Below are 27,530 nucleotides of genomic sequence, written 5' to 3' on the forward strand. Positions count from 1 at the left end.
TCTACAGAGGTTTCTGGGCACTTTTAGGCCCAGGGGTGGCAAGATGTCGTTGATCTTTATTATATATAACTTCCAACTTAGCTCTCAACTCTTGCAACCTGATTTAGATCATATTGCAAAAAGCAGGGATCAATAGGTTTAGTTATTTTTTATTGCCGCACAATATCCACAAATAAAATTAAACTCCAAATTCCATGTATAAATTCCTCATATTTCGTGTGCAAAAGAAACAGATTACACATAAGCGCCTTTTATAAAGCTGGAAAACTGTAACATGAAGGTGAGTGAATTTCCTGCAGATCCTCACTGTTTTTACAATCCATACTATGCAACATGTTCATTGCCACTTTTTTTTTTTATTGTGCTTGTTTTTTTCCAGTATCTGCTCGTGAGATCTATTGTGAAATATTCTGCGGCTTTCAATGAATAAAAATGTTTACGTTTTCTCGATATCTATGTGGAAGTGTTCAGCCTCCTTGGGCTTGGATACAACACAGTGACAGAGGAAATGTCTAAATGAATCAGTTGTCACATTCTGTGCACAAGTGGTTTCCTTTTTAACTTTCGGGTGCTTTTTCTCTACTCTGAATTGGAGATTGTGAATAATGGATTTGGTGAGTCTCTGCCTGTTTGATGAGTTATTTATGTTTTATGTAGGGTCTCAGCCAGGCCCAGGATGTAGCATTGCATATTGATTTCTTATTTAAGCCTTAATTCTCTGCCTTCCATATCAGTAGTGATTATGCCATAGAAACATTGCTATTGAATAATGCTGTGCAAAAATGTCTATGATGTGTCTGTGAAACTTCCTTAAAATACAAATTTAAGAAAACTTGTGTATGGTGTAAAATCATACATGGTGGAAGATTAAAAATAAAAAATAAAACAAAAGCAGTTTACCTTAACCTAATTTTAATGATGTTCAGATCCAATTGTAGCAAGTGCTGTCAGATATTAACATATAAAGTATTCCTTTTTATTCCCCCCCGGGTAAACGTAGGAAGAAGGGGTGTGGGAGACATACATTTTTTGTCTTTCTTTTTTTAAATAATAAAAAAATATACACTTTACTACCTATAAGACCTCCCCACAATATAGACTCTATGTACACACACTACACACACACACACACACACTGCACCCCCTCACACACTACACCTGCTTACACACTCACACTGTACCCCCTCACATACACTGCACCACTTTACACACTGCAATCCTCACACACACCACACTCTTCAGACACACACCACACACTCACACACACACACACACACTGGATCCCTCACTGCAGTATGTGTGTGTGTACTCAGCCAACCCCCAATTAGTGTAATGGCCCAATCCTCTACACAATCTTGAATAAAATGAATTTACGCTACCTATGCCCCCACATCTTCTAATAATAGTGGATGAGGGTACAAATGATAGCTGTGAGTTATACTTACTAACGGAAATCTTCTTTCCTCTAACAATTCCTTTCTTCAATTCCAAAAAGGTCAAATTAAGATCCACAATTCCAGACACGATCAATAAAAATAAAATGACAGGCAAGTCTCAAGAGAAGTTAGATCTAAATATATTTTACTTACAGGTAATTGGTGGGTTATGAGCGGACACTATATTCTCCCAATTATAATATAATCGCCCGCACCTGCTGACCTAGTGACCAGCTCCATACATTACTTATTGGTGTAGGCATGAGGGACCTATGTCCCACCACCTGTTATTTCACATAAGAAAGCAGCCCGATCCTCCCTCTTCTACAGAGCACCGCGATTATGGAACGACACCCCGGACAATTTAAAATCTTCCTCAAAACAGAATGCACCTGTTATGGTTGATTATATATTTCCTACCTGTTCTATGTTAAATTTTGTATATATTGTGTATTAATATTGTTTGGTATTTTATTGTACCCTAATGTAACAATGCAGTGATTTGGGGACCCAGGACATACTTGAAAACGAGAGAAATCTCAATGTATCTTTCCTGGTGAAATATTTTATAAATAATAAATAATATAACATCACCATGATAAGAGTCCTTTTTAGTGAATGGACAGGATTTTTTTCTAGATTTCAACATTTTTCAAATATGCCCCACACCTGCCACATAGCACATGGGGGTATATGAAGGTTTACATTCTACCTTATAATAATATGGTTGTCTTGTTGATCCCATATAGGCTTTTTAGTTCATTTATTTAACTACATAATGTAGCCATTGACTAATTTTCTGGCCTGATGCCACATAACAAGCACTCACATTGTCAAAGGATATTTAGCTATTTGCCTGCTAGCATTCTCAGCGGCAAAAAGTTTGGATTTTTTTTTTAAATCCAGGCCTGGATTTAAAGCATCTGGGTCCAGCATTCAGTCTAGATTTTACCATCTGGTGGTGTTCGGTTTAAATGGAAAACAGACCAAATTCAGATCCATTTGAGGACCTAAATTGCACAATTCGGACATTGTTTAATAGTGTGAACAGTGCTAACATTTGGTGGTTTTGCCCTATTCTGTAAGGGGGCCATTTAAACTTTCATGATAACCCTGTGTGATTCACAAAACTGTCCAGAACTGAACAGATCCAATACAGCTAAGATAAATGATTGGATAGTTTGTTTTGTTCGTGCCTAATAATTAATAAGGAGTGTGTTGTATTTATCATGTACTTTCTTCTCCTAGGAAATATCAGAGAATGAGTACCAAAACATGGAGACCCTACATTACAAGAAAAAGTCAAAAATGTTAGCAGGTAAAGGCTAAAAAAACAAGATGGCAATAATCATCAAAGTAGTCATGATGGAGATTATGGGAGAGAATGGTCTTTTCTGTAAGAAAGTGTGATCACATACACATACGATTGTAGGATCGTGTAGATATTATGAGAAGAGCATAGTTCTTGAGTGGTGGTTTTTCGGTGCTTTAGACTTGATAAAGGAATAGCTCATAACTACAAATGTATTTCAGTAAAAAAAAAAAATGTAATTACAAGAAACTGCAAAACTGCATTATTTTGCATCTACATTACTGGACTAGCATAGCAACTCAAGTATCATGAGGTATTAAACCACATATAATTTATAACATCTTGGAGATAAAAAAAAAAAAAAAACATAAATTAATATAATTATTTGTTTTCTGTTGTATATTTTTCCTCAGATTCCGGGAAGTACCCACCATCCCAACCACGGGCCACAAAACAGTCATTTCGTGTGCTTTATGGACTGGTAGCAATCTGTGCTGGACTTCTTTTAATGACTGCCTTGTTAAGTGTGCTTGTCACATGTAAGAACCATTTATTAAGTGTCAAATGCAGGAAGGCAAAGTGAACAAATGTTTATAGTTGATAGAGGCTACAGCACCATCTACAGTGAGGGAAAAACGTATTTGATCTCCTGTTGATTTTTAACGTTTGTCCACTAACAAAGAAATAATCAGTCAATAATTTTAGTGGTAGGTGTGCTTTAACAGTGAGAGAGACAGAATAACCCCCCAAAAAATCCAAACAAAAAAAGTTATAAATGGGTTTGCATGTCAATGAGTGAAATAAGTATTTGATCCACTATCAATCAACAAGATTTCTGACTCCCAGGTGTCTTTTATACAGTTAACGATCTGAGATTAGGATACCTCTTGTAACGGATCGCCTGGCACCCCGACTGGGTACCTCCGTTAATGGATGCTCCTAGCGCTTCCTGAGGACTCCAAGCACTCTGGCAGACACCACAATCACCAAATCAGAGAAGCATATGAATCCTCTCAAGCCTCTGAATGCTGTAGACCGTTGAATAGGAACCATACGAATAGGCTTACACTCCTAGCAGTCAACTGGAACAGCATGCAATAAATCCTTCCCCCAATAATGAGACGACACTTCACTTTGAGGGTAAAACAGGAACTCTGGACTGGCTCATCCAGCCTGGCTTTTATTACACTTGTACACTTACAGGCCACACCCAGGGGGAGGCATAAAATAACCAATCACATACATGGTACAACCCACACATCCCCTCCCCTCAGATAACCAGTTAACATAATTATTACAGCCAGGAAAACTACAGTTTTTATACATGTGCTATAACTTTAAATCCATACATTCAATCTTCCTAAAAAACTACATATTTAGAATCAGCACACTTTAAACATAAACCCAGTGGATCAAAAGTTAGCTGGAGGTCCCTTTATGACCGACCGCAAGCACATTTTCCTGCCCAAAACAGTTCCATAGATTTGGGCTGTGCGGTCGGTCAATTTCATGCCGAAAAACGACTAAGTCCCATTTCGAACGGGACTTAGTCTCTGGAGCTGTAAGTTCAGTATGGAAGAAGGTAAGGGTCAGCGGTGTTCGGTAAAATGTGTAGCCGATTTCAGTTCCACAGAATCTTTAGCATACACCGCTGACCGCGTTCGACTGAACAAAGATGGCCGCCGCCACGTGCAATTAACCTGCAGTAACCTCACAGCCTGGGAGGTAAATTGCCTGCATACTTTAGCTTCTGGGTGGTCCGCCTGTGTGGTACTTGGTTCAGTAAGCCCTATATACTGAACCAAGTGGGGGAAAGCCAGGGGCAAGTTATTTTACAGGTCTGGGGACATAGTCTTAAAGGGACATTGTTCACCAAAGTTACAAGATGTCCCCAGACGGTTCTTAAAGGGCCATACACACCAAATAAAAGTCCATACGTTTTCAGGGGCCATAGTCTTAAAGGGTATTGTTACCCAAAGTCTCAATATGTCCCCAGACAGTTCTTAAAGGGCCAGCAGCAGTACAATAAAATACCACTGTGCTTAAAGGGCCAGCAGTCGCACAATAAAATACAATATGCCCCAAATAATCCAGGGGCCATAGTCAGCTGGTAGGAGGCAGGCAAACAGGCTTCTCCAGGGCCCAGTGGCGAGGTTGGTTTCGCCACACCTCTCTTAAAGGGAGTGCTCCTAATCTCACCTTGTTAACAGTATAGAAGACACCTGTCCACAGAAGCAATCAATCAATTATTCAATCAGATTCATAACTCTCCACCATGGCCAATACCAAAGAGGTGTCCAAGGATGTCAGGGACAAGATTGTAGACCTATTCAAGGATTGAATTGGCTACAAGGCCATCGTCAAGTAGCTTGGTGAGAAGGTGACAACAATTGGTGTGATTATTCGCAAATGGAAGAAGCACTAAATAACTGTCAGTCTCCCTCAGTCTGATGCTCCATGCAAGATCTCACTTCATGGAGTTTAAATGATCATAAGAACAGTGAGGAATCAGCCCAGAACTACATGGGAGTATTTTGCTAATGATCTCAAGGTAGCTGAGACCATAGTTACCAAGAAAACAATTGATAACACACTACGTCATGAAGGACTGAAATCCTGCAGCACCTGCAAGGTCCCCCTGGTTAAGAAAGCACATATACAGGCCCGTCTGAAGTTTGCCAATGAACATCTGAATGATTCAGAGGAGAACTGGGTGAACATGTTGTGGTCAGATGAAACCAAAATAAAGTTCTTTGGCATCAACTCAACTTGCCGTGTTTGGAAGAGGAGGAGGAATGCTGCCTATCACCCAAAGAACACCATCTCACCCGTCAAACATGGAGGTGGAAACATTATGCTTTGGGGGAGGAGGGTTTCTGTTAAGGGGACAGAGCAACTGTCATGTGCCATCAAATCTTGAGTGAGGACCTCCTTCCCTCAGTTAGGGAATTGAAAATAGGTCATGGATGGGTATTTCAGGATGACAATGACCCAAAACACAGCCAAGGCAATAAATGAGTGTCTGAAGAAGAAGCACATTAAGGTCCTGGTAGCCAGTCTCCAGGCCTTAATCCCATAGAAAATCTGTGGAGGGAGTTGAAGGTTCGAGTTGCCAAACGTCAGCCTTGAAACCTTAATAACTTGGAGAGGATCTGCAAAGAGGAGTGGGATAAAATTCCTCCTGAGATGTGTGCAAATCTGGTGGCCAACTACAAGAAACATCTGCCCTCTGTGATTGCGAACAAGGGTTTTTGCCATCAAGTACTAAGTCGAAGGGATCAAATACTTATTTCACTTATTGACATGCAAATCAATTTATAACTTTGTTGACATGCGTTTTCCTGGATTTTATTTTTGTTGTTCTGTCTCTCACTCTTAAAATACACATACCATTAAAATTATAGACTGATCATTTCTTTGACGGGGGGGGGGGGGGGGGGGAGGGGCAAATGTTTGAAATTAGCAGGGGATCAAATACTTTTTCCCCTCACTGTATATTACACTATACTGTTCATTATATCTAGATGCTTTCGTTGACAGATTCATGGTGTCTAATATAACATCTTGAAAATGTACATTATACTGTACTTTGGTGATGAAATTAGTTAAGGTTAGCGAGACATTTGAGTTAGGTTGATCTTAGGGTCAGCGAAGCTAGAAGGGATACTCTGTGCATCAATACAGTTTTAATGATTTTTTATTTTATACAAGATCAAATCTTTATGGTTTTTGCTAAAATAAAAAAAATAAAGTTTTGCAGAATTCTGAATGATAAGGCTTCCTCTTTAGCCACACCCTCCCTCTCCAGAAAAAAAAGACGTCTTTATAAAAAAAATGTACACAGCCTATCTGCTGACAGCACTGATGGATTTGTGGACACGGGCTTAAGGTGCAGAATTAAATGCATCACATTTATTTTGGTGCCCAGAGTATCTCTTAAAAATGAGGGTTAGGGTTAAGAAGGCTTACAAAGTTGATCACTAAAGTATGAATGGCCCCATAACGGACAGGGCAAAATCAAATACCAAAATCCAGACATTGTTGACTGCATACAACATTTTTTAACAAAACAAGCTCAGAGTGAGCTTGAATTGGGTCCAGAGTTCAGCCATAGCTATTACAGGGCAGTTGCAAAGAAAAGCACTTCATCATCTGCATGTAGCTTGTAAAGTACTGGAGAGTGGACAGCATGTGAGAGCACTGTTAATATAATATCTCATTGTCCTCTACCAGCCCCAAGTAGCATGTCCACCTCCCCTTATTGTTAATGAAATCCATTGATAAGGTGAGAGGAGTTGGACAGTAGTATGTCTACCTCCTCCTTGTATTAATAACTTCATCCACCACTCAAAGTCCATAGGTGATGAGTTAAGAGGGACATTTTAGTGTTCCCCCAGTTATATTTCATAGCCATCACCCACCATTATGGGAATGGGCTATGGAGGACAGCTGGATGTCCCTCCTAGTTATTATAAGAATAGCCCCCACCCACCACTCATTGGTGGGTGCTTAGGGTACTTTAGGAGGTTTTCCTAAGTTTTACTTATAATAAAGCTCCCACCTACTGGCCATGGGTTGGGGCAGAGGTTGGCCAGTGACTTGTCTACTCCCATTATTGAATTCTAAGCACCACGTGTGGAACATGAAAAGCACCTGTGGTTTCCCCTTCCCTATAAGTTACAGGCCCCTTCCCAATGGAGTTCAGCATTAATTTGTGTAGAACTTTTAAAACTTTATTTGTGTCCTTGTTGTTAACTTTTGATATTATGGCCCAAACTTTGTAGTGTTGGTGTGACTTTATCAAATCTTATTGAATAAAATACGTGTTAGGGTGGTCTACACTCTTTGTAATGGTTACACTTTTTTTTTTCTCATGCACAGATCGAGAACTGAAACAGATGGACCAGAAACTAGAATCCATGTTTATTAATCTGAATGTTAGTATGAACTCACAGATGGAGCACAATTCTCAAGAAAGTAAGGGTAGTTTCATTATTTGTCATACTTCAGTATTCTAAGCTTTCATATTTTGCCCCTGGTGACATGAAAGAAAAGCGAATATATTTAGCTAATAAACACTACATTTACATGAAACCTCAATTTTCTCACCGAAACTCAGAGCATACATATCTGATACTCAATGTATATACTTTTTGATTATACTCCAAGCACTCAGTCATTAGTGTATTACCCTCTGCTGTTACACACAAGTCATTACACTCTTCAGTTCCACTAACAGCGCTCAGCTATTACACTTTTCAGTTGTGGTTGGAACAGTTTGCATTTAATATATGTATACAAATCCTTCTGCTACTTCACTCAGTATTACATACATAACACTAAGCAGTTATACCCAGTAAATTGATATCGCCCATCATTCTTTGCATTACATACAAAAGATTGATCCCATTCCTTTGCACCATAATCAGGTCTCTTTCATCTGTGATGGTCCCATTTTTTTATGAAAACTTCAATTTCACTCTTTCCTCTGGCATTTTCCCCTCTTCCTTCAAACATGCAGTTAGCATGCACATAGGTTCTCTTGTCCCAGATGCTTTGCCTAGCTGCTGTCCTTTCTCTCTGTTTCCCTTTGCCTCCAAGCTCCTTGAAAGACTTGTTCATACTCAACATGCATACCATCTAAACTCCAAATCCTTACTCAACCCGTCATAGTCTGGCTTTCATTACCAATATCCCACTGAGACCATCCTAACCAAGGTGACTAATGACTAAGGGCAAATCCAAGGCCAATTATTAGCTACTTATTCTTCTTGATCTATCTACTGTTTTCAACACTATTGACCACTTGCTTCTCCTTCACACTCTTCACAACATTGGCCTCAGTGACTATGTTCTTTCCTGGTTCTCTTCTAAACTCATTGAAGGCTGCTTTAGTGTCTCCTTCTCTGGTTCATCATCCCCTTCTGTACCTCTCATAGTTGGAGATACTCAAGGAGGATAATTGTATACAGTGTCATTGTAGATAGGACTGTGGAGAAAGTGAGCAATTAATGTGTATTTTTTTATGGCAGACAGATTGCAGCTAGAGGCTTTCAATTCCACATCGGAGAGACTGTCCGTTTGGGCCTTCAAGCAATCAATCAGTACGTATATTATGTGGAAATAAATTATTGACATTGGTAGAGGACTGCTTAAAACAAAAGAACTGTTTCTTTAATTCTGTAATAGGTTATGGTTTTGAAGGGTCATTCCCCCCTGTTTGGGTGCTGTTTGTAGAAGCTTTCTTGAGTAATGTGGAATGAAAACAACTAAATGATTTAATGACAGAGGGTGTTATCACCATTAAATCAGCTCAAAAACGAGTTGGACCTGTGATCATAAATACCTCACTATAAGATGGAAAATAATTTGTTACCTAATGACACTGAATCATACCAAATACTGTCTGAAAGAACTACATAAACTGCTTAATAGGGACATTCTAAATAAAAGAGAGTATGTATATTCTTTGTCTAAATATCCTAAAGGACCAGTCTTTTATAATTTGCCTTAACTTTACAAAAATCTTACCAATCCCACAGTAGACCCATTATCTCTGGAATTGGATTTTTACAAATCCAAGTAAGAAACCTAAAGTCACATCTATGGGATACTGTTCAAGTTATCAATACCCTGTCAGAGATGTAATGAGGATTTTACTTTTGTCACCGCAGATGTAACACAATAACTCACAGTGATTGAGCACCTTCAAGGTTGTGAGGCCATCTAATACTCACTAGCGATCTATTCGGATCTTAAGAATGAAAATTGAAATGTTGGTAAAATGTGTGGCGTTCATACCAAGTCACCACTGTGACGAAACCAATCTCGCCATATTGTATTGGAGGAGCCTGGTTGCCCGCCTGCTGCCTTTGGATTATGGACCTGCAGCTAAAGGGTTAATTTACTGTGCAGAAGGATTTATTTCTCCCTTTCTGCACAGCAGTTCGGTAGATTTCATATACCGAACAAACAGCCGTTCACCAACCTCCCCAGAGCCGTGGGAAGCCGGCCAGCGTTGTTAATTGGCCACCCAGAAGCTGGAGTGTGCCTCCTATTTACCTCCCTGAAGCTGTGCTTAACCGCAGCTTAATTGCTTGTTAACTATGTGCCTGCTGTTACACCTTGCGGCCGCTAGGTGGCGGTGTTCTGGAGCTCCCTAGCAGCCAGCGCTTTTCTGCCCGGCTTTCATGCACCAAAAGCGGACACTTTTACGTGCAGGCACCGCTGAACCTCCAGCCCCTGGTTCTCATTCGTATGGATTTGGTGAATGCAGGGAAATTCGGTATTTTATGTTTTATGTGAATGCTTTAACCCAGATAGCAATGCCATGGAGCCTGTTCACATAATTAAAGACTTTAGCTCCATGGCAATTAAACTGTATTCGGGTGGTCTGGGTGCCATTCACCTAATAATGTGCACCCAGACCTGAGCTATCTGGGGATATGTTACATGTCTGTGTTTTATGTATAAAATGTGTCTGTATGTATTTTAAAGTGATAGTCTGTTTCTGTGTCACCACGTGTGTAATGGAGTCTGGCCTTTGTCCTGGGAGATAATTGAATTACTTCATTAATTATCTCCAGGACAGAGAGGAGGAAACCAAGATGCATTGTGGGAAAGTATTGTGGCTGTGTGTACGAAAATGATACATGTCTGTCTGCTGTTTCAGTCTTCCATCTGGTCCCCTAGGGGAGTGTCCACCAGGTGGGAGACCTGCATAAATACAGGGGAAGGTAGCCCTGAATAAACAGACCCTCAACACGGAGCCTTGTCTCGTTCTTGGGGGGATTCACTGTATGCTGCTGGAAGATTGATTGCTAGGAGTGTAAGCTGATGTCTGCTTTTCCTGTTCGTCTGCTAGCAGCTATTCGTGAGGTTCAAGTTTGGAGTGCTATCATATTCCCTGGTATGCAGTTCGGGAGTTTGATGCATTCACCTATATCCAAATTCATGAGTTTTGGTGCTTTTACAGTAGCTGTGCCTTTTTGTGAAAAGGGGATTATCGCCTAAACTGATTTTTCCCCTTTTATGCTGAAACGGTCCGTTACAATTGGTGGCAAGCGGCGGGATCGTTCCTACAGCCAGAAGGACAGCTACAGGAGACACCATTGCTCTGGATTTTACAATTTGAGGGCAACGCATGTCTCAGTACAGCAACCCTGACAGCACCAGCATGGAACCAGCAGTGGAGTTCGATGAGGGTGACATGGACGAATGAGATGCAGTACGCAAAGGCATCTGGTACCAGGCACTGGGTATGGTGGAATACCAGCAGGACGGGAGATTCCCCAAGGAGGAGCAGCGGTTGCAGAAGCGAGTAGCCCTGCGGATGCCCTTCCTGGGAGAGCAGCCCCTGGAGGAATGGGTGAGGGAATTGGAACACCTAGTGTGGCAGGAAATGTGGCTGGAGGATGCCTACCAGGCGCTCTGGTGGTATGAAGCTCAGTACCTACCCCGGACAGCCGAGCATGACAAGCCAGAGGGAGACGAGTTTGATGGTCCTGGCTTGTTATGGGAGACTTTTGCAGAGCCTGAGTTTGGGAGCACTACACAAGCCCGGTTCCAGAATCTCTTTGAGTGGAGGGAGAGCAGGTATGATTGGGACGACACTCATAAGATTGAGCAAGACCTGGTCCACCTGGTGACCCGGGAGATGGAGCTGGAACAGGGCTACCAAAATCTGTTCCACTCCAGTGAGAAGGCTCAGCAGGGAAGCGCAGACCCAGATCCAGACCCCTTCAGCTGGGAAGATATTGTACAGTTTTACTGGGAAGAACCCCAGGTGGCCAGTGGAGATGGGACCAACTAAATGCAGCGGCAGTGTGAAGTGCAGGGAGAGGAGAGCAGCGTCCTCCCTCCCCAGTGGCAGGCTGAGTTACAGGGGGCAGAGGTAGTTGTTCCTGCCCCCCAGCAGCAGAGTGATATGCCAGGAAGGCAGTGTGAAGTGCAGGGAGAGGAGAACAGCGTCCTCCCTCCCCAGCGGCAGGCTGAGTTACAGGGGGCAGAGGTTGTTGTTCCTGCCCCCCAGCAGCAGAGTGATATGCCAGGAAGGCAGTGTGAAGTACAGGGAGAGGAGAGCAGTGTCCTCCCTCCCCAGCGGCAGGCTGAGTTACAGGGGGCAGAGGTAGTTGTTCCTGCCCCCCAGCAGCAGAGTGATATGCCAGGAGGGCAATGTGAAGTGCAGGGAGAGGAGAGCAGTGTCCTCCCTCCCCAGCGGCAGCGTGATTTTTCGGGAATTGGGCGCCCAGTCTCCATTCCCCAGCGGCAGTGTGATGTGCCGGGACTTGGGAGCCCAGTCTCCATTCTCCAGCGGCAATGTTATTTGCCGGGAATTGGGAGCCCAGTCTCCAGTCTCCAGCGGCAATGTTATTTGCCGGGAATTGGGAGCCCAGTCTCCAGTCCCCAGCTGCAGAGTATCCAGCAGGGAATAGAGATCCCAGTCTCCTTTCCCCAGCAGCAAGACTCTGTATTGGGAGGAGAGACAGTCGGTCTCCCTCCGCAAAGACTGGAAGTATGTATGGGAGAGGAGATTGTTACCACCTCTCCCCAGCGGCGGATCATTAATGGGCAGAGTGTTATATCGGGAGAGGAGCTTGTTACCCCCTCTCCCCAGAGGCAGCTTAATGTACCAGGGGGAGACTGTAGATATTTTATTTAGTTTTGTAAAATGCTTCCAAAATTAAACAGAATAACAAAATAAATAACAAAATAACAATAGCAACCAACTCAAACATAATACCAAATGAAACATAAATACCCAAAAATTAAACATAAATACTGAAATAAACTCTGGAAGGCGCACTATTAGGGGAGTAAACCCATACCAAAATTAAATAACTGGGAAATAACAGGGAGAGGGATTAACATAAAGGGGGGGGGACTAAATCATAAGGGGAGAAATTTAAAAGGCGGGGGGCTCCATTACATCATGGAGCACTGGGGAGGGGAGGAGAAAGGCTGAAAATTTCTCTAAGGGGGTCTACATAACAAGGGGACAAGGGGGGGACAGGACCCAATTGACCTCAAGTCCACAGCCAGCTAAACATAACCACATACCAAAACATAATAATAATAATAGACATAATAATAAACCTAGTAAAACCCACCACCCACTTGGAGTCCATTTCTCTGTCCATCACCATAACCCACCACCCACATGGAGTCCATTTCTCAGTTCAAAACAGTTCAAAACCACACAACCCACCACCCACCTGAAAACAAGTCCATAACCCACCACCCAAAAGGAGTTCATTTTTCTGTTCAAACCACATAAACCCACCACCCACATGAAAATTCTTGTCCATAAACCCATCACCCATAACCCACCACCCACATGAAATCAAGTCCATAAACCCACCACCCGCAAGGAGTCCATTTCTCAGTTCAAAACACACAAAACCCACCACTCGCATGAAAATTCTTGTCCATAAACCCACCACCCACATGAAAACCATTTTGTTCAAACCCACCACCCTCAAGGAGTCCATCCCTCCGTCCATAAGACACCCTTAGTGTTTTACCCCCCACCCAAAAGCAGAATGTTCAATTGTCCATATTACAAAATCACACACAAAACCCACCCTAACCCAAACAGTACCAAAAACCGTGCAAAACCATTACCATAACCTAACTACCCTACACTACCCTACCTATACGCAGAGGAAGGTACTCGTCTGCTAAAGTGTGGTAGCCTTCCATGAAAAGGAAAAAAAAAACAGTTCAAAATCTAAGGGGGAAAGGTGAAAAAAGATTCGGAATTCCCCTTACCAAGACAAGGGCGCCCATGGAGCGGTTCAAGGCGGGTGGACCTTGAGATTTCGCCACAAACGCTGCCAAATGGACGAATCCATAGAGGCCCTTTCGGTGGTATAGATCCCACAAACCGCCCTCAGAATGTCTGCTACCACCACCTGACAGGAAAGGTCTTTACGTTGAAGGGAAACCTGACACCGTGCCATCCAAGTGAAATACTTAACCACTGAACTGACTACATAAAGAGTGCCCAAATCAAAAGCCCTCCTCCCTGAGTTGGACGTCCCATACGCCCACTCCGCGTAAGTCCAGCGGGATAAGCAGGGGATGCCCAAGGCGGCTGAGACCTCTTTGTAGACCTGTACGTTAAAGGGGCACTCGAGGAGGAAGTGGTCCATGGACTCCACCTCCCCGGAACATTCCACCCGAGGACAACCACGATCCGTTATGTTCCTGTACTTCAAGTTCCCTCGAACGTAAAGTCTACCGTGGAAGGAGAGAAACGCCACGTCTCGGTATTTCTCCGGAAGGCGCCTGGAGTTGATGTTTTTCAACCCCGAGGCGAGAGTACTTGGCGGGCAGTCCTTCAAAGCAAGCTGAATGCCAAAGTGGGTGGCCAGGACCCTCCCGTCGAGAAGCTTCTTGGGAGTGTCCCGAACCTCCTCCACCGTGACGTTCCACCTGCGCAGAATTCCCACTCCCTCGATGACCGAAGTCGGAAGATAGCTAGAATGTCGAACTCTCATGCTCTTCACCCTCCCACCCTGAAACCAGTCTACCAGGAAAGGTGTGACCCACTCCCTGAATATACATACCCAGCCAGGCTGCTCATCCTTCAGGAGAGCCCCAAAGTTCCTTTTCAGGAAGTTGTTAGTTAAAAAGACGATGGGGTTGACCATGGCCAGACCCCCGTCTTTTCTGGCCAGGTAAGTGACCTCTCTTTTGATGAGGTTCAGCCTGTTCCCCCACAACATGCGGAAGAACAGCGCAAACATCCGAGCGTGGAGGGACCTGGGCAAAAGGAAGATGTTACTGACGTAGCCGAATACGGTCAGAACATAGGTTTTGATCAAGTTCACCCGTTCTCTGAACGTCAGTTTCCACCTGTGGCTCTCCTCCACCTTGCTGGACGCTATGGCAAGCCGTTCGGTCCAGTTCCTGAGAGCCAGATCCCCTGGTCCGAACACCACCCCCAAGATCTTAATTTCAGGCTGGGCCCTCGGGAAACCGTCTGGAAGAGGGAACTGGTCCCCCTCCTTCCCGCACCAGAAAACTACGCTCTTGTCCCTGTTGACACGAGAGGCTGAAGCGGCAGAATACGCTAGGATTAAATCATCCACCTCCGTGGCCTCCCGAGTATCGGAGACCACTATGGAGATGTCATCAGCGTAGGCAACAACCCGTAAAGGCCTCTCCGGAGCCCTAGCCACTCCCTGTAACGTGCCTGCCTCGACCCTTCGGATGAAGGGATCGACTGCAAACACGTACAAGAGTGGGCTGAGAGGACAGCCTTGCCGGACCCCGGATCGGATCCTAAACGTCCTGCCCCTCCACCCGTTCACAAGAGCGAAGCTTTCGGCCCCTCTGTACAAGGTGATTATCCAATTGATGAATTTTCCCGGCAAGCCATACTTCCGCAAGACTGACCACAGATAACGGTGATCTACCCGATCAAAAGCTTTGGACTGATCAAGTGCCAGAAGGTATATCCCCCTTTCTCCGGCCCTGCACTTCTCGAGGGCTTCCCTGACTTCGAAAACGGCATCAAAGACAGTTCTGCCCCCGATTGAACAGTACTGGGAGGTGGATAGGACACGCCTCGCTAGGCCCTGCACTCGTTTCATCAAAATCTTTGCCAGGACCTTCCTGTCGACATTTAACAGGGATATGGGGCGCCAGTTCCCCACATCCGCTGTGTCGAGCACGTTCGGCTTGGACAGCAAGATCAGGGCAGAAGTCCTCATCGAGGGTGGCAATAATCCTTGAGCCAAGCTCTCATTAAACACCTCGGTCAGATGAGGGGCCAAGAGGTCGCAGAACTGTTGGTAAAACTCAGCCGTCAGACCATCAGGACCTGGCGACTTACACTTGTTCTGCTGTTGGATACTCTCTGTGACCTCTTCTATGGTGATCTCGCTGACCAACTCGTCAAAAGAGAGGTCGCTATGCTCAGGGAGCGTGAGCTCGCTTAAGAAGTCATCCACCCTTCTCCCGTGGGAGGTTCCCGCCTCGCTACATTGGGGGCTGCCCTTTCCAAGGAGCTCAATATAGTAGTCGCGGACCACCTTCAGAATCCCGCGAGGAGACTCCTCGAGGGTCCCGTCGGTGCCCCGCAGACTAGGGATGGACTTGGTACCTTCCTTCCGCTTGCAGCTAAGATAAGGATCGGGCGAGCGGTACGGCCCATGATCCCTCTCTTTTACAAGGGAGGCGTACCTGTCATACTGATAACTCCTCATCAGGTCTTTAACCGCCGCAATGTCCTCGGGGTCACCTCCCTGCGAGATCAGGATGTCTAACCTCCCAAGCAGGCCCAGATACATCTTGTACCTGGAGGACTGCATGTTTCGGGCGAGATTGCGAAACAGCCGTTGAGTTCTGGCCTTCACCATCTCCCACCACTCAGACTTCGTTTGGCCTAAGTCGGCCAATGTCATCTGATCGTGAAAGAATTCCATGAAGGCTTGCTGAACTCTCTGTTCCACCAGGAGGTCTGAATTTAGCCGCCAGATCCCCCTACCCTTAGGTGGGGTACTACGGACGTTCAACTCGCAAGACAAAATGTGATGATCGGAGAACTCCACCGGTGTAAGCACGGGTGCCGCCACCAGGAAATTCTCCTTAAAGAAAAACCTATCTATCCTACTCTGACAGCTACCTCTGTGATAAGTGTACCCACCCGTGGGATTGGGAGTGTGATGAAGGTACACATCGACCAATCCAGCCTGACTAACCATCTTATTTAAAAAATAAGAGTCATACCCCAACCTCTGAGTGGCGTCTCTCCTGTCTTGAGGCCTAGTTATGGTGTTAAAGTCACCGCCAAACAGGATTTGCTGGGATGTATAAAGGTAAGGCTCTATCTCAATAAACAGGCGCTTCCTCTCCCACTTAGATTGGGGGCCATAGATGTTAATTATCCTGAAAGGTTGCCTGCCCAGTGAGACATCAAAAACCACACACCTTCCTTTTTGCAACTCAATAACCCTGTTGATGCTAACATCAACGTCCTTAAATAGGATGGCGATTCCCCCATATCTCTCTGTGGCTAGAGAGAAGTAGGAGGGCCCCCATCTCCAGTCCCGCTTTGCAGCGTGCAGGGCCGCGAGGGTTTCCAGCCGGGTCTCCTGTACCAAGATGACATTGTACGGAGCCCGGCTGAGGTGGTCGTAAACCAAAAAGCGGGCCCTGCTGGACTTAATGCTGTTTACATTCACCGTAGCCACAGAGAGTACAGGAAAAGTCGCCATAAGGGCATTAAGTATAAGGAGACTTTCCCTTCCTTCTGCGATACCCCTCCTCCTCCGTGTCAGAACCGAGGAACCTCTTCACTGAGATTCCGGGATATAGTGGCCCGTCGTCTCTCAGAAGCACCTCCTGTCCCACCTCAACCTCTGCCACCACCTCGGGGAGGTTCGCCATCTCCTCCTCGAACTCACAGTCGGCCCAGCTGGAGGACAGTGCCTCGTACCTGTTAGATACGGGCACCGGGGCCTCCTGCAAGCCCGAAGAGGAGGATGACGCCCTTGCCACACCACCCTTATAAGTGGCGTCTCCCCCTTTCGGGGGTTTCGCCGCAGGGGGTATGGCGGTCTTCCGGGGTGAGGGCAGCGTCGAGGTCTTGGAGGGGGGGGGTTTCTTACCTTTCACCGTGCTCCACTCAAGGGACTGTGCATCTAAGGAACGTGCATCTGGGGACTTCTCAGTGGGGGTAACCTTCACCGTGGAGAGTTTAGGAGGGGGGGGCCTAGGGGGAGGGGGCCTAGGGGGAGCCATAATGGCTGTGGAGGTAGTGCTTTCTCTACGTATACTTTTTGTGAGGGGACGTGAACTTGCTGCCTTCCCAGGGTCCTGAGATGGTGCAGAGACCGAGGGGAGGATGGGCTGTTGCTGGGGCAGGGAAACCCCTGTGCCAAAGATGGGCACCGTATTCGAACTCGCTACCTGAACCCCTAACCCAGCAGAGTCCATCTCCACCGGCTCCTGACTCCAGATGGACTCGATATTGTGCTGGGCTTCGGGGCAGGTGCGGTACGTATGACCCATCTCTGAACATAGATGACACCGGATCTCCCTGCAGCTGTCCCGGAGGTGCCCCACAGCGCCGCACATAGTGCATTTGAGGACCGTACAGGCATTGCTGTAATGCCTGTACGATCCGCACTTGTGGCATACCCTGGGCTGACCAGGGTAAAAACAGGATACCCGGTCAGCCCCGATAAAAAAACTATTAGGCATATGCTGTGTGACACCTCGAATCTCTCGCAGCAACACTGAAACAGTCCATCCGCCTGTCCAAATCCCATCCTCATCTAAAATCTTAACTGGTGAGGATTTAACATCCCCAAACCTCTTAGTCCAAACAAGGATGTCTGCTATGGGGATGGATTCATTTCTCACCAGGAAGGTGACCTTCTTAAGACCCTGGCGAGAAATGGCCACAGCGGTGAATCCTGCCCACTTTGTACCTTGTGCAGACCTGGCCGCTTCCCACCCAGCCCAGAAGCGATCCAGGAGCTGCGACGTCATAAAGGAGACGTCGAACTCCTGGGTGCCCGAGGCATGGATGAGCGCGTACAGGTCCACGGGCGCAAATCCCATATCCTTTAGCCGGGTCACCAGCCACCGTCTGTCAGGCACCTGGGTCTCACCCCCACAGACGAGCCGTACCACGTTCCTCCTGTTCCCAAAGGAAACCTGAGGACGCGTAGCAGGCCCGTCCGCAGATAGGCGAGGTGGCCCAGATGCCCAAGCATTGGGCGCACCGGGACCCGCCGTCTGGGAATGATTCGGGTGGACTCCCCTCGCTGAACCAGAGGCCTCGGTCACACCAGAACCCTGGGTGACAACCTGGGAGTGCCTAAGGGGAACCCGTGTACCTGCTTGTGCGTCTAAACTATTTATAACCGCGGCACCCTTTGTTAGGGTGCCTGTACCCGTGCTCGTGCCCGCCACCTGTGTATCAACTAACTCCAGTGAACCAGGGACAGGGGCAACATAACCTGAGGCGGGGGCAACATAACCAGGGGCAGGGGAAACAATACCAGGGGCAATAGTACTGGGGGCGGGGGCAACATAACCAGAGGCAGGGGCAACAACACCAGGGGCAGGGGCATCAACACCATGGGCAATAGTACCGGGGGCAGGGGCAACAACACCAGGGGCAGGGGCAACAACACCAGGGGCAGGGGCATCAACACCATGGGCAATAGTACCGGGGGCAGGGGCAACAACACCAGGGGCAGGGGCAACAACACCAGGGGCAGGGGCAACAACACCAGGGGCAGGGGCATCAACACCATGGGCAATAGTACCGGGGGCAGGGGCAACAACACCAGGGGCAGGGGCAACAACACCAGGGGCAGGGGCAACAACACCAGGGGCAGGGGCAACATCACCAGGGGCAGGGGCAACATCACCAGGGGCAACATCATTAATACAAACAGGCTGGCTGTGGACCTTTTTACTAAGGTCAATGGGTCCCATCATTACATTTACAGTTACATCCATACTCCCATCATCCTCAGCCATCCCCAAACCACCAGTGGAGTCAAACACAATGTTAGTCATACTTTTCTTACCTCCACTGGCGGTTTCCTCAGTATGGACTGCTGGCTGAGGATGATGGGAGTTTCCTGCAGTCCTGTCTTCCATAGCGCCAGTGGCACCCGCGGCACCGGTACCCGCGGCAACAGGGGCACCAGGAACAACAGGGGGACCAGTTACACATGCAGACATAAGGGGAACACATAGGGAAGCAGGGGGAACAGACTGGAAGACAAACTTGGACACATCCAGGGAAACAGACTGGGAGACAAACAGGGGAGGAGACTTGCTGGCAGGGGAGAGCAGTGGAGCTTGCTCCAAGGGAGCAGAGGGAAAAGGAGGGCCACTACTCAGAAATGTTTGGTGCTGCACAGCCCCAGCAGCTGCAGCAACCTTCATGGAAGGTCCAACAGTGCCGCTATTCCCCCCACAGGGACGCCCCACTTCAGGAGCAACCACCATGGAGGGTCCAGTGACACCGTCTTTCCCCCCCAACAGGCCGCATAGCGCCGGGAACTGCGGCAGCACCTTTCATGGAGCAGCCATCTACACCCTGCTCCAGACTGTTCCATCCAGTGCCATCCTGCCCAGCAGCCGCCTGAGGACAGGAGGCAGAGGTACCAGCCACCCCAGGGGACGCAACCACACGGAGAGGAAGGTCAGAGGGAAGGCAGGTAAGGGAGGGAGTGGGAAGGGAGTAAGGGAAGGGCCCCTCCATGGGATCACCGGTACACGCCATAGTACCGGCGGGGATGGTCTCCCTGTCACCATGGAGGGCGGCGGGGGGCCCAGATACTTCCACAGAGGCAGGTTGTGCAGGTTTCTGGGGCATACAGGTGTTGCCACCTGTAGGGTTAGTATCCCTGGCCCCAGGCTTCTGCAAGGCCTGAACATCATCATTGTACATATACTCAGTATTTGAGCACTCACCCTCCTCTGTGGAATCTCCAGACCCCCTGACAGAGGTCTCAGGCTGACGCCGGGCAATGTTTTTCTTATTCTTCTTTTTCTTCTTTTTGTCCTTTACGGAGCCCTCCCCAAGTTCATTTCCAAACTTGAGGAGAGACTCCTTAATCAGCCCTCGACCTCTGTCCTGCACTTTCAGCTGCCACTCTTCACCTTTCTCTCCGTCCCACTCCTCTTCACTGTCCTTCTCTCTGGCCCTCCTCTCCGTCTCAGCAGCGCCCCCTGGAGTAGCAAGGGCAGAGGTACATGGCTCCCCAGGTGAGTGATGGGAGTTGGAATCCAAGTCCTTGCTGGACTCCTCACCTGGGGACATGTCTCTCCTGCCCTCCATAGCCCTCTGCCTCCTGGACCTCGCAGCGTCCTTGGCTCTCTGTTGCAGGATGGCCTGGATGTCTGCTATTTTCTTTTCAGTCTGGAGCAGGGTGTAGGATAGATGCTGCTCCACTAATTTTTTCTCAGCTATAGCGGCCCTCAAAGGACCTCTTTTGTAATTAGAGGTCCTGTTTGATATTTCCCTCTGCTCCCTTAGCTCCGCCTGGACCCCAGCTAGGCCCGAGTCTGCCTCGGCATGCTGGGCCTTCAGGGACACAAGCAGACCCCGGAGCCTGTCAGAAGGTAGCCCCGAAAAGACCCTAGCCTCAACCCCCTCACCCTTTGCAGCCTCAGCATAGGTGAGGGAGGCCTGAGGGGCCTTGCTGGTACTAGCCACCTCAGGGGGGTCTCAGGGACTACATCCTCCTCGGTACCCTCTCCCACCTCCAGGGACGGGGGGGGCTGCTCTAGGAAGTGGAGGCCACTGCTGGCAAGTTCACAGCACTCAGCCAGCAGCCCAGAGAGCAGCTGGATATCGGCCCTGGTGTGGGCCGTGGCTCCCTGGGGGACCCCCACTCCCCTTTTCCATGCACCAAGCTTCCTGGACATCCCCCCCGCCAGTTCCTCCAACAGGGAGACCTGGTTCCGGACTTGCCGGGAGAGGGCCTGGTGTTCAGTCCAGGACAGGCCCCTGGTATCTGCCTTACCTTCCCCAAAGGCCAGATCAGCCTGCAGCTCGTCCAGCCTGACCTTCCATCCCCAGGCTGGGGAGGAAGGCCCGAGGGCCATGCTGCCTAGGCCCAGGCAGAGCCCCCTGCTGCAGTAGTCCTTAGTCCAGTAATTGAGCTCAAAAAACGGATACAAACACACTCAGAGTTCCTGGGAACACCCAGAGCAGGCAAGCACAGCTCCACTCCCCAGCAGCAGTAGCGAAACTCCTCCCACCCCAGTGGGAGGAGAGACTGTAAGCCCCACACCTGTGCAGATGGGACCGTGGTCTCTGCACTTCCAGCACAGGGGGTAGGGACGGTCGGTCCTACCCCCCCACGACAGAGCTGTGTATCCAAGGGGGAGACAGTCCGTCTCCAGCAACCAGGCTCCAACCAGACTACTGCGGTGGTAGTGCTGGCACCAGGACAGAGTACCGCTGGTCTCTGCCCACTCAGCAACCCACCAAGGCAGCCTACCGGTCCCCCACACAGCCGTGGTGAGGCACCTGGACATGTACAAGATTCTCCTCTACCCAGGTGTAGTAACCATTTATTGTGGGTGGGCTGTACTGTTTTTTCTGCTTTGTGGGTGGGCTGCTGGACTAACAAGGGCACTGACCGGCAGGAGGTCAGGTACCCTGTTACTCTTTTTGGAAAGGGGGAGAGATGTGACGAAACCAATCTCGCCACATTGTATTGGAGGAGCCTGGTTGCCCGCCTGCTGCCTTTGGATTATGGACCGGCAGCTAACGGGTTAATTTTACTGTGCAGAAGGATTTATTTCTCCCTTTCTGCACAGCAGTTCGGTAGATTTCATATACCGAACAAACAGCCGTTCACCAACCTCCCCAGAGCCGTGGGAAGCCGGCCGGCATTGTTAATTGGCCACCCAGAATCTGGAGTGTGCCTCCTATTTACCTTCTGAAGCTGCGGTTAGCCGCAGCTTAATTGCTTGTTAACTTTGTGCCTGCTGTTACACCTTGCGGCCACTCGGTGGCGGTGTTCTGGAGCTCCCCGGGCAGCCAGCGCTTTTCTGCCCGGCTTTCATGCACCAAAAGCGGACACTTTTACGTGCAGGCACCGCTGAACCTCCAGCTCCTGGTTCTCATTTGTATGGATTTGGTGAATGCAGGGAAATTCGATATTTTATGTTTTATGTGACTGCTTTAACCCAGATAGCAATGCCATGGAGCCTGTTCACATAATTAAAGACTTTAGCTCCATGGCAATTAAACTGTATTCGGGTGGTCTGGGTGCCATTCACCTAATAATGTGCACCCAGACCTGAGCTATCTGGGGATATGTTACATGTCTGTGTTTTATGTATAAAATGTGTCTGTATGTATTTTAAAGTGATAGTCTGTTTCTGTGTCACCACGTGTGTAATGGAGTCTGGCCTTTGTCCTGGGAGATAATTGAATTACTTCATTAATTATCTCCAGGACAGAGAGGAGGAAACCAAGATGCATTGTGGGAAAGTATTGTGGCTGTGTGTACGAAAATGATACATGTCTGTCTGCTGTTTCAGTCTTCCATCTGGTCCCCTAGGGGAGTGTCCACCAGGTGGGAGACCTGCATAAATACAGGGGCAGGTAGCCCTGAATAAACAGACCACTGCTTGACCCTCAACACGGAGCCTGGTCTCGTTCTTGGGGGGATTCACTGTATGCTGCTGGAAGATTGATTGCTAGGAGTGTAAGCTGATGTCTGCTTTTCCTGTTCGTCTGCTAGCAGCTATTCGTGAGGTTCCAGTTTGGAGTGCTATCTTATTCCCTGGTATGCAGTTCGGGAGTTCGATGCATTCACCTATATCCAAATTCGTGAGTTTTGGTGCTTTTACAGTAGCTGTGCCTTTTTGTGAAAAGGGGATTATCGCCTTAACTGATTTTTCCCCTTTTATGCTGAAACGGTCCGTTACAATTGGTGGCAAGCGGCGGGATCGTTCCTACAGCCAGAAGGACAGCTACAGGAGACACCATTGCTCTGGATTTTACAATTTGAGGGCAACGCATGTCTCAGTACAGCGGCCCTGACAGCACCAGCATGGAACCAGCAGTGGAGTTCGATGAGGGTGACATGGACGAACGAGATGCAGTACGCAAAGGCATCTGGTACCAGGCACTGGGTATGGTGGAATACCAGCAGGACGGGAGATTCCCCAAGGAGGAGCAGCGGTTGCAGAAGCGAGTAGCCCTGCGGATGCCCTTCCTGGGAGAGCAGCCCCTGGAGGAATGGGTGAGGGAATTGGAACACCTAGTGTGGCAGGAAATGTGGCTGGAGGATGCCTACCAGGCGCTCTGGTGGTTTGAAGCTCAGTACCTACCCCGGACAGCCGAGCATGACAAGCCAGAGGGAGACGAGTTTGATGGTCCTGGCTTGTTATGGGAGACTTTTGCAGAGCCTGAGTTTGGGAGCACTACACAAGCCCGGTTCCAGAATCTCTTTGAGTGGAGGGAGAGCAGGTATGATTGGGACGACACTCATAAGATTGAGCAAGACCTGGTCCACCTGGTGACCCGGGAGATGGAGCTGGAACAGGGCTACCAAAATCTGTTCCACTCCAGTGAGAAGGCTCAGCAGGGAAGCGCAGACCCAGATCCAGACCCCTTCAGCTGGGAAGATATTGTACAGTTTTACTGGGAAGAACCCCAGGTGGCCAGTGGAGATGGGACCAACTAAATGCAGCGGCAGTGTGAAGTGCAGGGAGAGGAGAGCAGCGTCCTCCCTCCCCAGAGGCAGGCTGAGTTACAGGGGGCAGAGGTAGTTGTTCCTGCCCCCCAGCAGCAGAGTGATATGCCAGGAAGGCAGTGTGAAGTGCAGGGAGAGGAGAGCAGCGTCCTCCCTCCCCAGCGGCAGGCTGAGTTACAGGGGGCAGAGGTTGTTGTTCCTGCCCCCCAGCAGCAGAGTGATATGCCAGGAAGGCAGTGTGAAGTGCAGGGAGAGGAGAGCAGCGTCCTCCCTCCCCAGCGGCAGGCTGAGTTACAGGGGGCAGAGGTAGTTGTTCCTGCCCCCCAGCAGCAGAGTGGTATGCCAGGAAGGCAGTGGGAAATACAGGGAGAGGAGAGCAGTGTCCTCCCTCCCCAGCGGCAGCGTGATTTTTCGGGAATTGGGAGCCCAGTCTCCATTCCCCAGCGGCAGTGTGATGTGCCGGGACTTGGGAGCCCAGTCTCCATTCTCCAGCGGCAATGTTATTTGCCGGGAATTGGGAGCCCAGTCTCCAGTCCCCAGCGGCAGAGTATCCAGCAGGGAATAGAGAGCCCAGTCTCCTTTCCCCAGCAGCAAGACTCTGTATTGGGAGGAGAGACAGTCGGTCTCCCTCCGCAAAGACTGGAAGTATGTATGGGAGAGGAGATTGTTACCACCTCTCCCCAGCGGCGGATCATTAATGGGCAGAGTGTTATATCGGGAGAGGAGCTTGTTACCCCCTCTCCCCAGAGGCAGCTTAATGTACCAGGGGGAGACTGTAGATATTTTATTTAGTTTTGTAAAATGCTTCCAAAATTAAACAGAATAACAAAATAAATAACAAAATAACAATAGCAACCAACTCAAACATAATACCAAATGAAACATAAATACCCAAAAATTAAACATAAATACTGAAATAAACTCTGGAAGGGGCACTATTAGGGGAGTAAACCCATACCAAAATTAAATAACTGGGAAATAACAGGGAGAGGGATTAACATAAAGGGGGGGGGGGGACTAAATCATAAGGGGAGAAATTTAAAAGGCGGGGGGCTCCATTACATCATGGAGCACTGGGGAGGGGAGGAGAAAGGCTGAAAATGTCTCTAAGGGGGTCTACATAACAAGGGGGTCTACATAACAAGGGGACAAGGGGGGGGGGGGCAGGACCCAATTGACCTCAAGTCCACAGCCAGCTAAACATAACCACATACCAAAACATAATAATAATAATAGACATAATAATAAACCTAGTAAAACCCACCACCCACTTGGAGTCCATTTCTCTGTCCATCACCATAACCCACCACCCACATGGAGTCCATTTCTCAGTTCAAAACCACACAACCCACCACCCACCTGAAAACAAGTCCATAACCCACCACCCAAAAGGAGTTCATTTTTCTGTTCAAACCACATAAACCCACCACCCACATGAAAATTCTTGTCCATAAACCCATCACCCATAACCCACCACCCACATGAAATCAAGTCCATAAACCCACCACCCGCAAGGAGTTCCTTTCTCAGTTCAAAACACACAAAACCCACCACCCGCATGAAAATTCTTGTCCATAAACCCACCACCCACATGAAAACCATTTTGTTCAAACCCACCACCCTCAAGGAGTCCATCCCTCCGTCCATAAGACACCCTTAGTGTTTTACCCCCCACCCAAAAGCAGAATGTTCAATTGTCCATATTACAAAATCACACACAAAACCCACCCTAACCCAAACAGTACCAAAAACCGTGCAAAACCATTACCATAACCTAACTACCCTACACTACCCTACCTATACGCAGAGGAAGGTACTCGTCTGCTAAAGTGTGGTAGCCTTCCATGAAAAGGAAAAACAGTTCAAAATCTAAGGGGGAAAGGTGAAAACAGATTTGGAATTCCCTTTACCAAGACAAGGGCGCCCATGGAGCGGTTCAAGGCGGGTGGACCTTGAGATTTCGCCACAAACGCTGCCAAATGGACGAATCCATAGAGGCCCTTTCGGTGGTATAGATCCCACGAACCGCCCTCAGAATGTCTGCTACCACCACCTGACAGGAAAGGTCTTTACGTTGCAGGGAAACCGGACACCGTGCCATCCAAGTGAAATACTTAACCACTGAACTGACTACATAAAGAGTGCCCAAATCAAAAGCCCTCCTCCGAGAGTTGGACGTCCCGTACGCCCACTCCGCGTAAGTCCAGCGGGATAAGCAGGGGATGCCCAAGGCGGCTGAGACCTCTTTGTAGACCTGTACGTTAAAGGGGCACTCGAGGAGGAAGTGGTCCATGGACTCCACCTCCCCGGAACATTCCACCCGAGGACAACCACGATCCGTTATGTTCCTGTACTTCAAGTTCCCTCGAACGTAAAGTCTACCGTGGAAGGAGAGAAACGCCACGTCTCGGTATTTCTCCGGAAGGCGCCTGGAGTTGATGTTTTTCAACCCCGAGGCGAGAGTACTTGGCGGGCAGTCCTTCAAAGCAAGCTGAATGCCAAAGTGGGTGGCCAGGACCCTCCCATCGAGAAGCTTCTTGGGAGTGTCCCGAACCTCCTCCACCGTGACGTTCCACCTGCGCAGAATTCCCACTCCCTCGATGACCGAAGTCGGAAGATAGCTAGAATGCCGAACTCTCATGCTCTTCACCCTCCCACCCCAGTCTACCAGGAAAGGTGTGACCCACTCCCTGAATATACATACCCAGCCAGGCTGCTCATCCTTCAGGAGAGCCCCAAAGTTCCTTTTCAGGAAGTTGATAGTTAAAAAGACGATGGGGTTGACCATGGCCAGACCCCCGTCTTTTCTGGCCAGGTAAGTGACCTCTCTTTTGATGAGGTTCAGCCTGTTCCCCCACAACATGCGGAAGAAGAGCGCAAACATCCGAGCATGGAGGGACCTGGGCAAAAGGAAGATGTTACTGACGTAGCCGAATACGGTCAGAACATAGGTTTTGATCAAGTTCACCCGTTCTCTGAACGTCAGTTTCCACCTGTGGCTCTCCTCCACCTTGCTGGAAGCTATGGAAAGCCGTTCGGTCCAGTTCCTGAGAGCCAGATCCCCTGGTCCGAACACCACCCCCAAGATCTTAATTTCAGGCTGGGCCCTCGGGAAACCGTCTGGAAGAGGGAACTGGTCCCCCTCCTTCCCGCACCAGAAAACTACGCTCTTGTCCCTGTTGACACGAGAGGCTGAAGCGGCAGAATACGCTAGGATTAAATCATCCACCTCCGTGGCCTCCCGAGTATCGGAGACCACTATGGAGATGTCATCAGCGTAGGCAACAACCCGTAAAGGCCTCTCCGGAGCCCTAGCCACTCCCTGTAACGTGCTCGCCTCGACCCTTCGGATGAAGGGATCGACTGCAAACACGTACAAGAGTGGGCTGAGAGGACAGCCTTGCCGGACCCCGGATCGGATCCTAAACGTCCTGCCCCTCCACAAGAGCGAAGCTTTCGGCCCCTCTGTACAAGGTGATTATCCAATTGATGAATTTTCCCGGCAAGCCATACTTCCGCAAGACTGACCACAGATAACGGTGATCTACCCGATCAAAAGCTTTGGACTGATCAAGTGCCAGAAGG

At 48.3% G+C, this 27,530-nt stretch overlaps 1 protein-coding gene across 1 annotated transcript in view; it reads left to right on the top strand.

The window, feature by feature from the left end:
• Positions 1-481: 481 nt before the first annotated feature.
• The window catches only part of LOC134601544 (hepatic lectin-like), a 64,951-nt gene continuing 37,902 nt past the window's right edge, over positions 482-27,530 (top strand). Inside the window, exons 1-5 of the mRNA XM_063446061.1 lie at positions 482-614; positions 2,685-2,754; positions 3,162-3,287; positions 7,630-7,725; positions 8,781-8,852. Coding sequence (XP_063302131.1) covers positions 606-614; positions 2,685-2,754; positions 3,162-3,287; positions 7,630-7,725; positions 8,781-8,852 — 373 coding nt within the window. The 5' untranslated portion in view covers positions 482-605. The remainder of the gene's footprint in view (positions 615-2,684; positions 2,755-3,161; positions 3,288-7,629; positions 7,726-8,780; positions 8,853-27,530) is intronic.

Source organism: Pelobates fuscus, chromosome 3, assembly GCF_036172605.1.
Source record: "Pelobates fuscus isolate aPelFus1 chromosome 3, aPelFus1.pri, whole genome shotgun sequence".
NCBI classification, from domain to species: domain Eukaryota; kingdom Metazoa; phylum Chordata; class Amphibia; order Anura; family Pelobatidae; genus Pelobates; species Pelobates fuscus.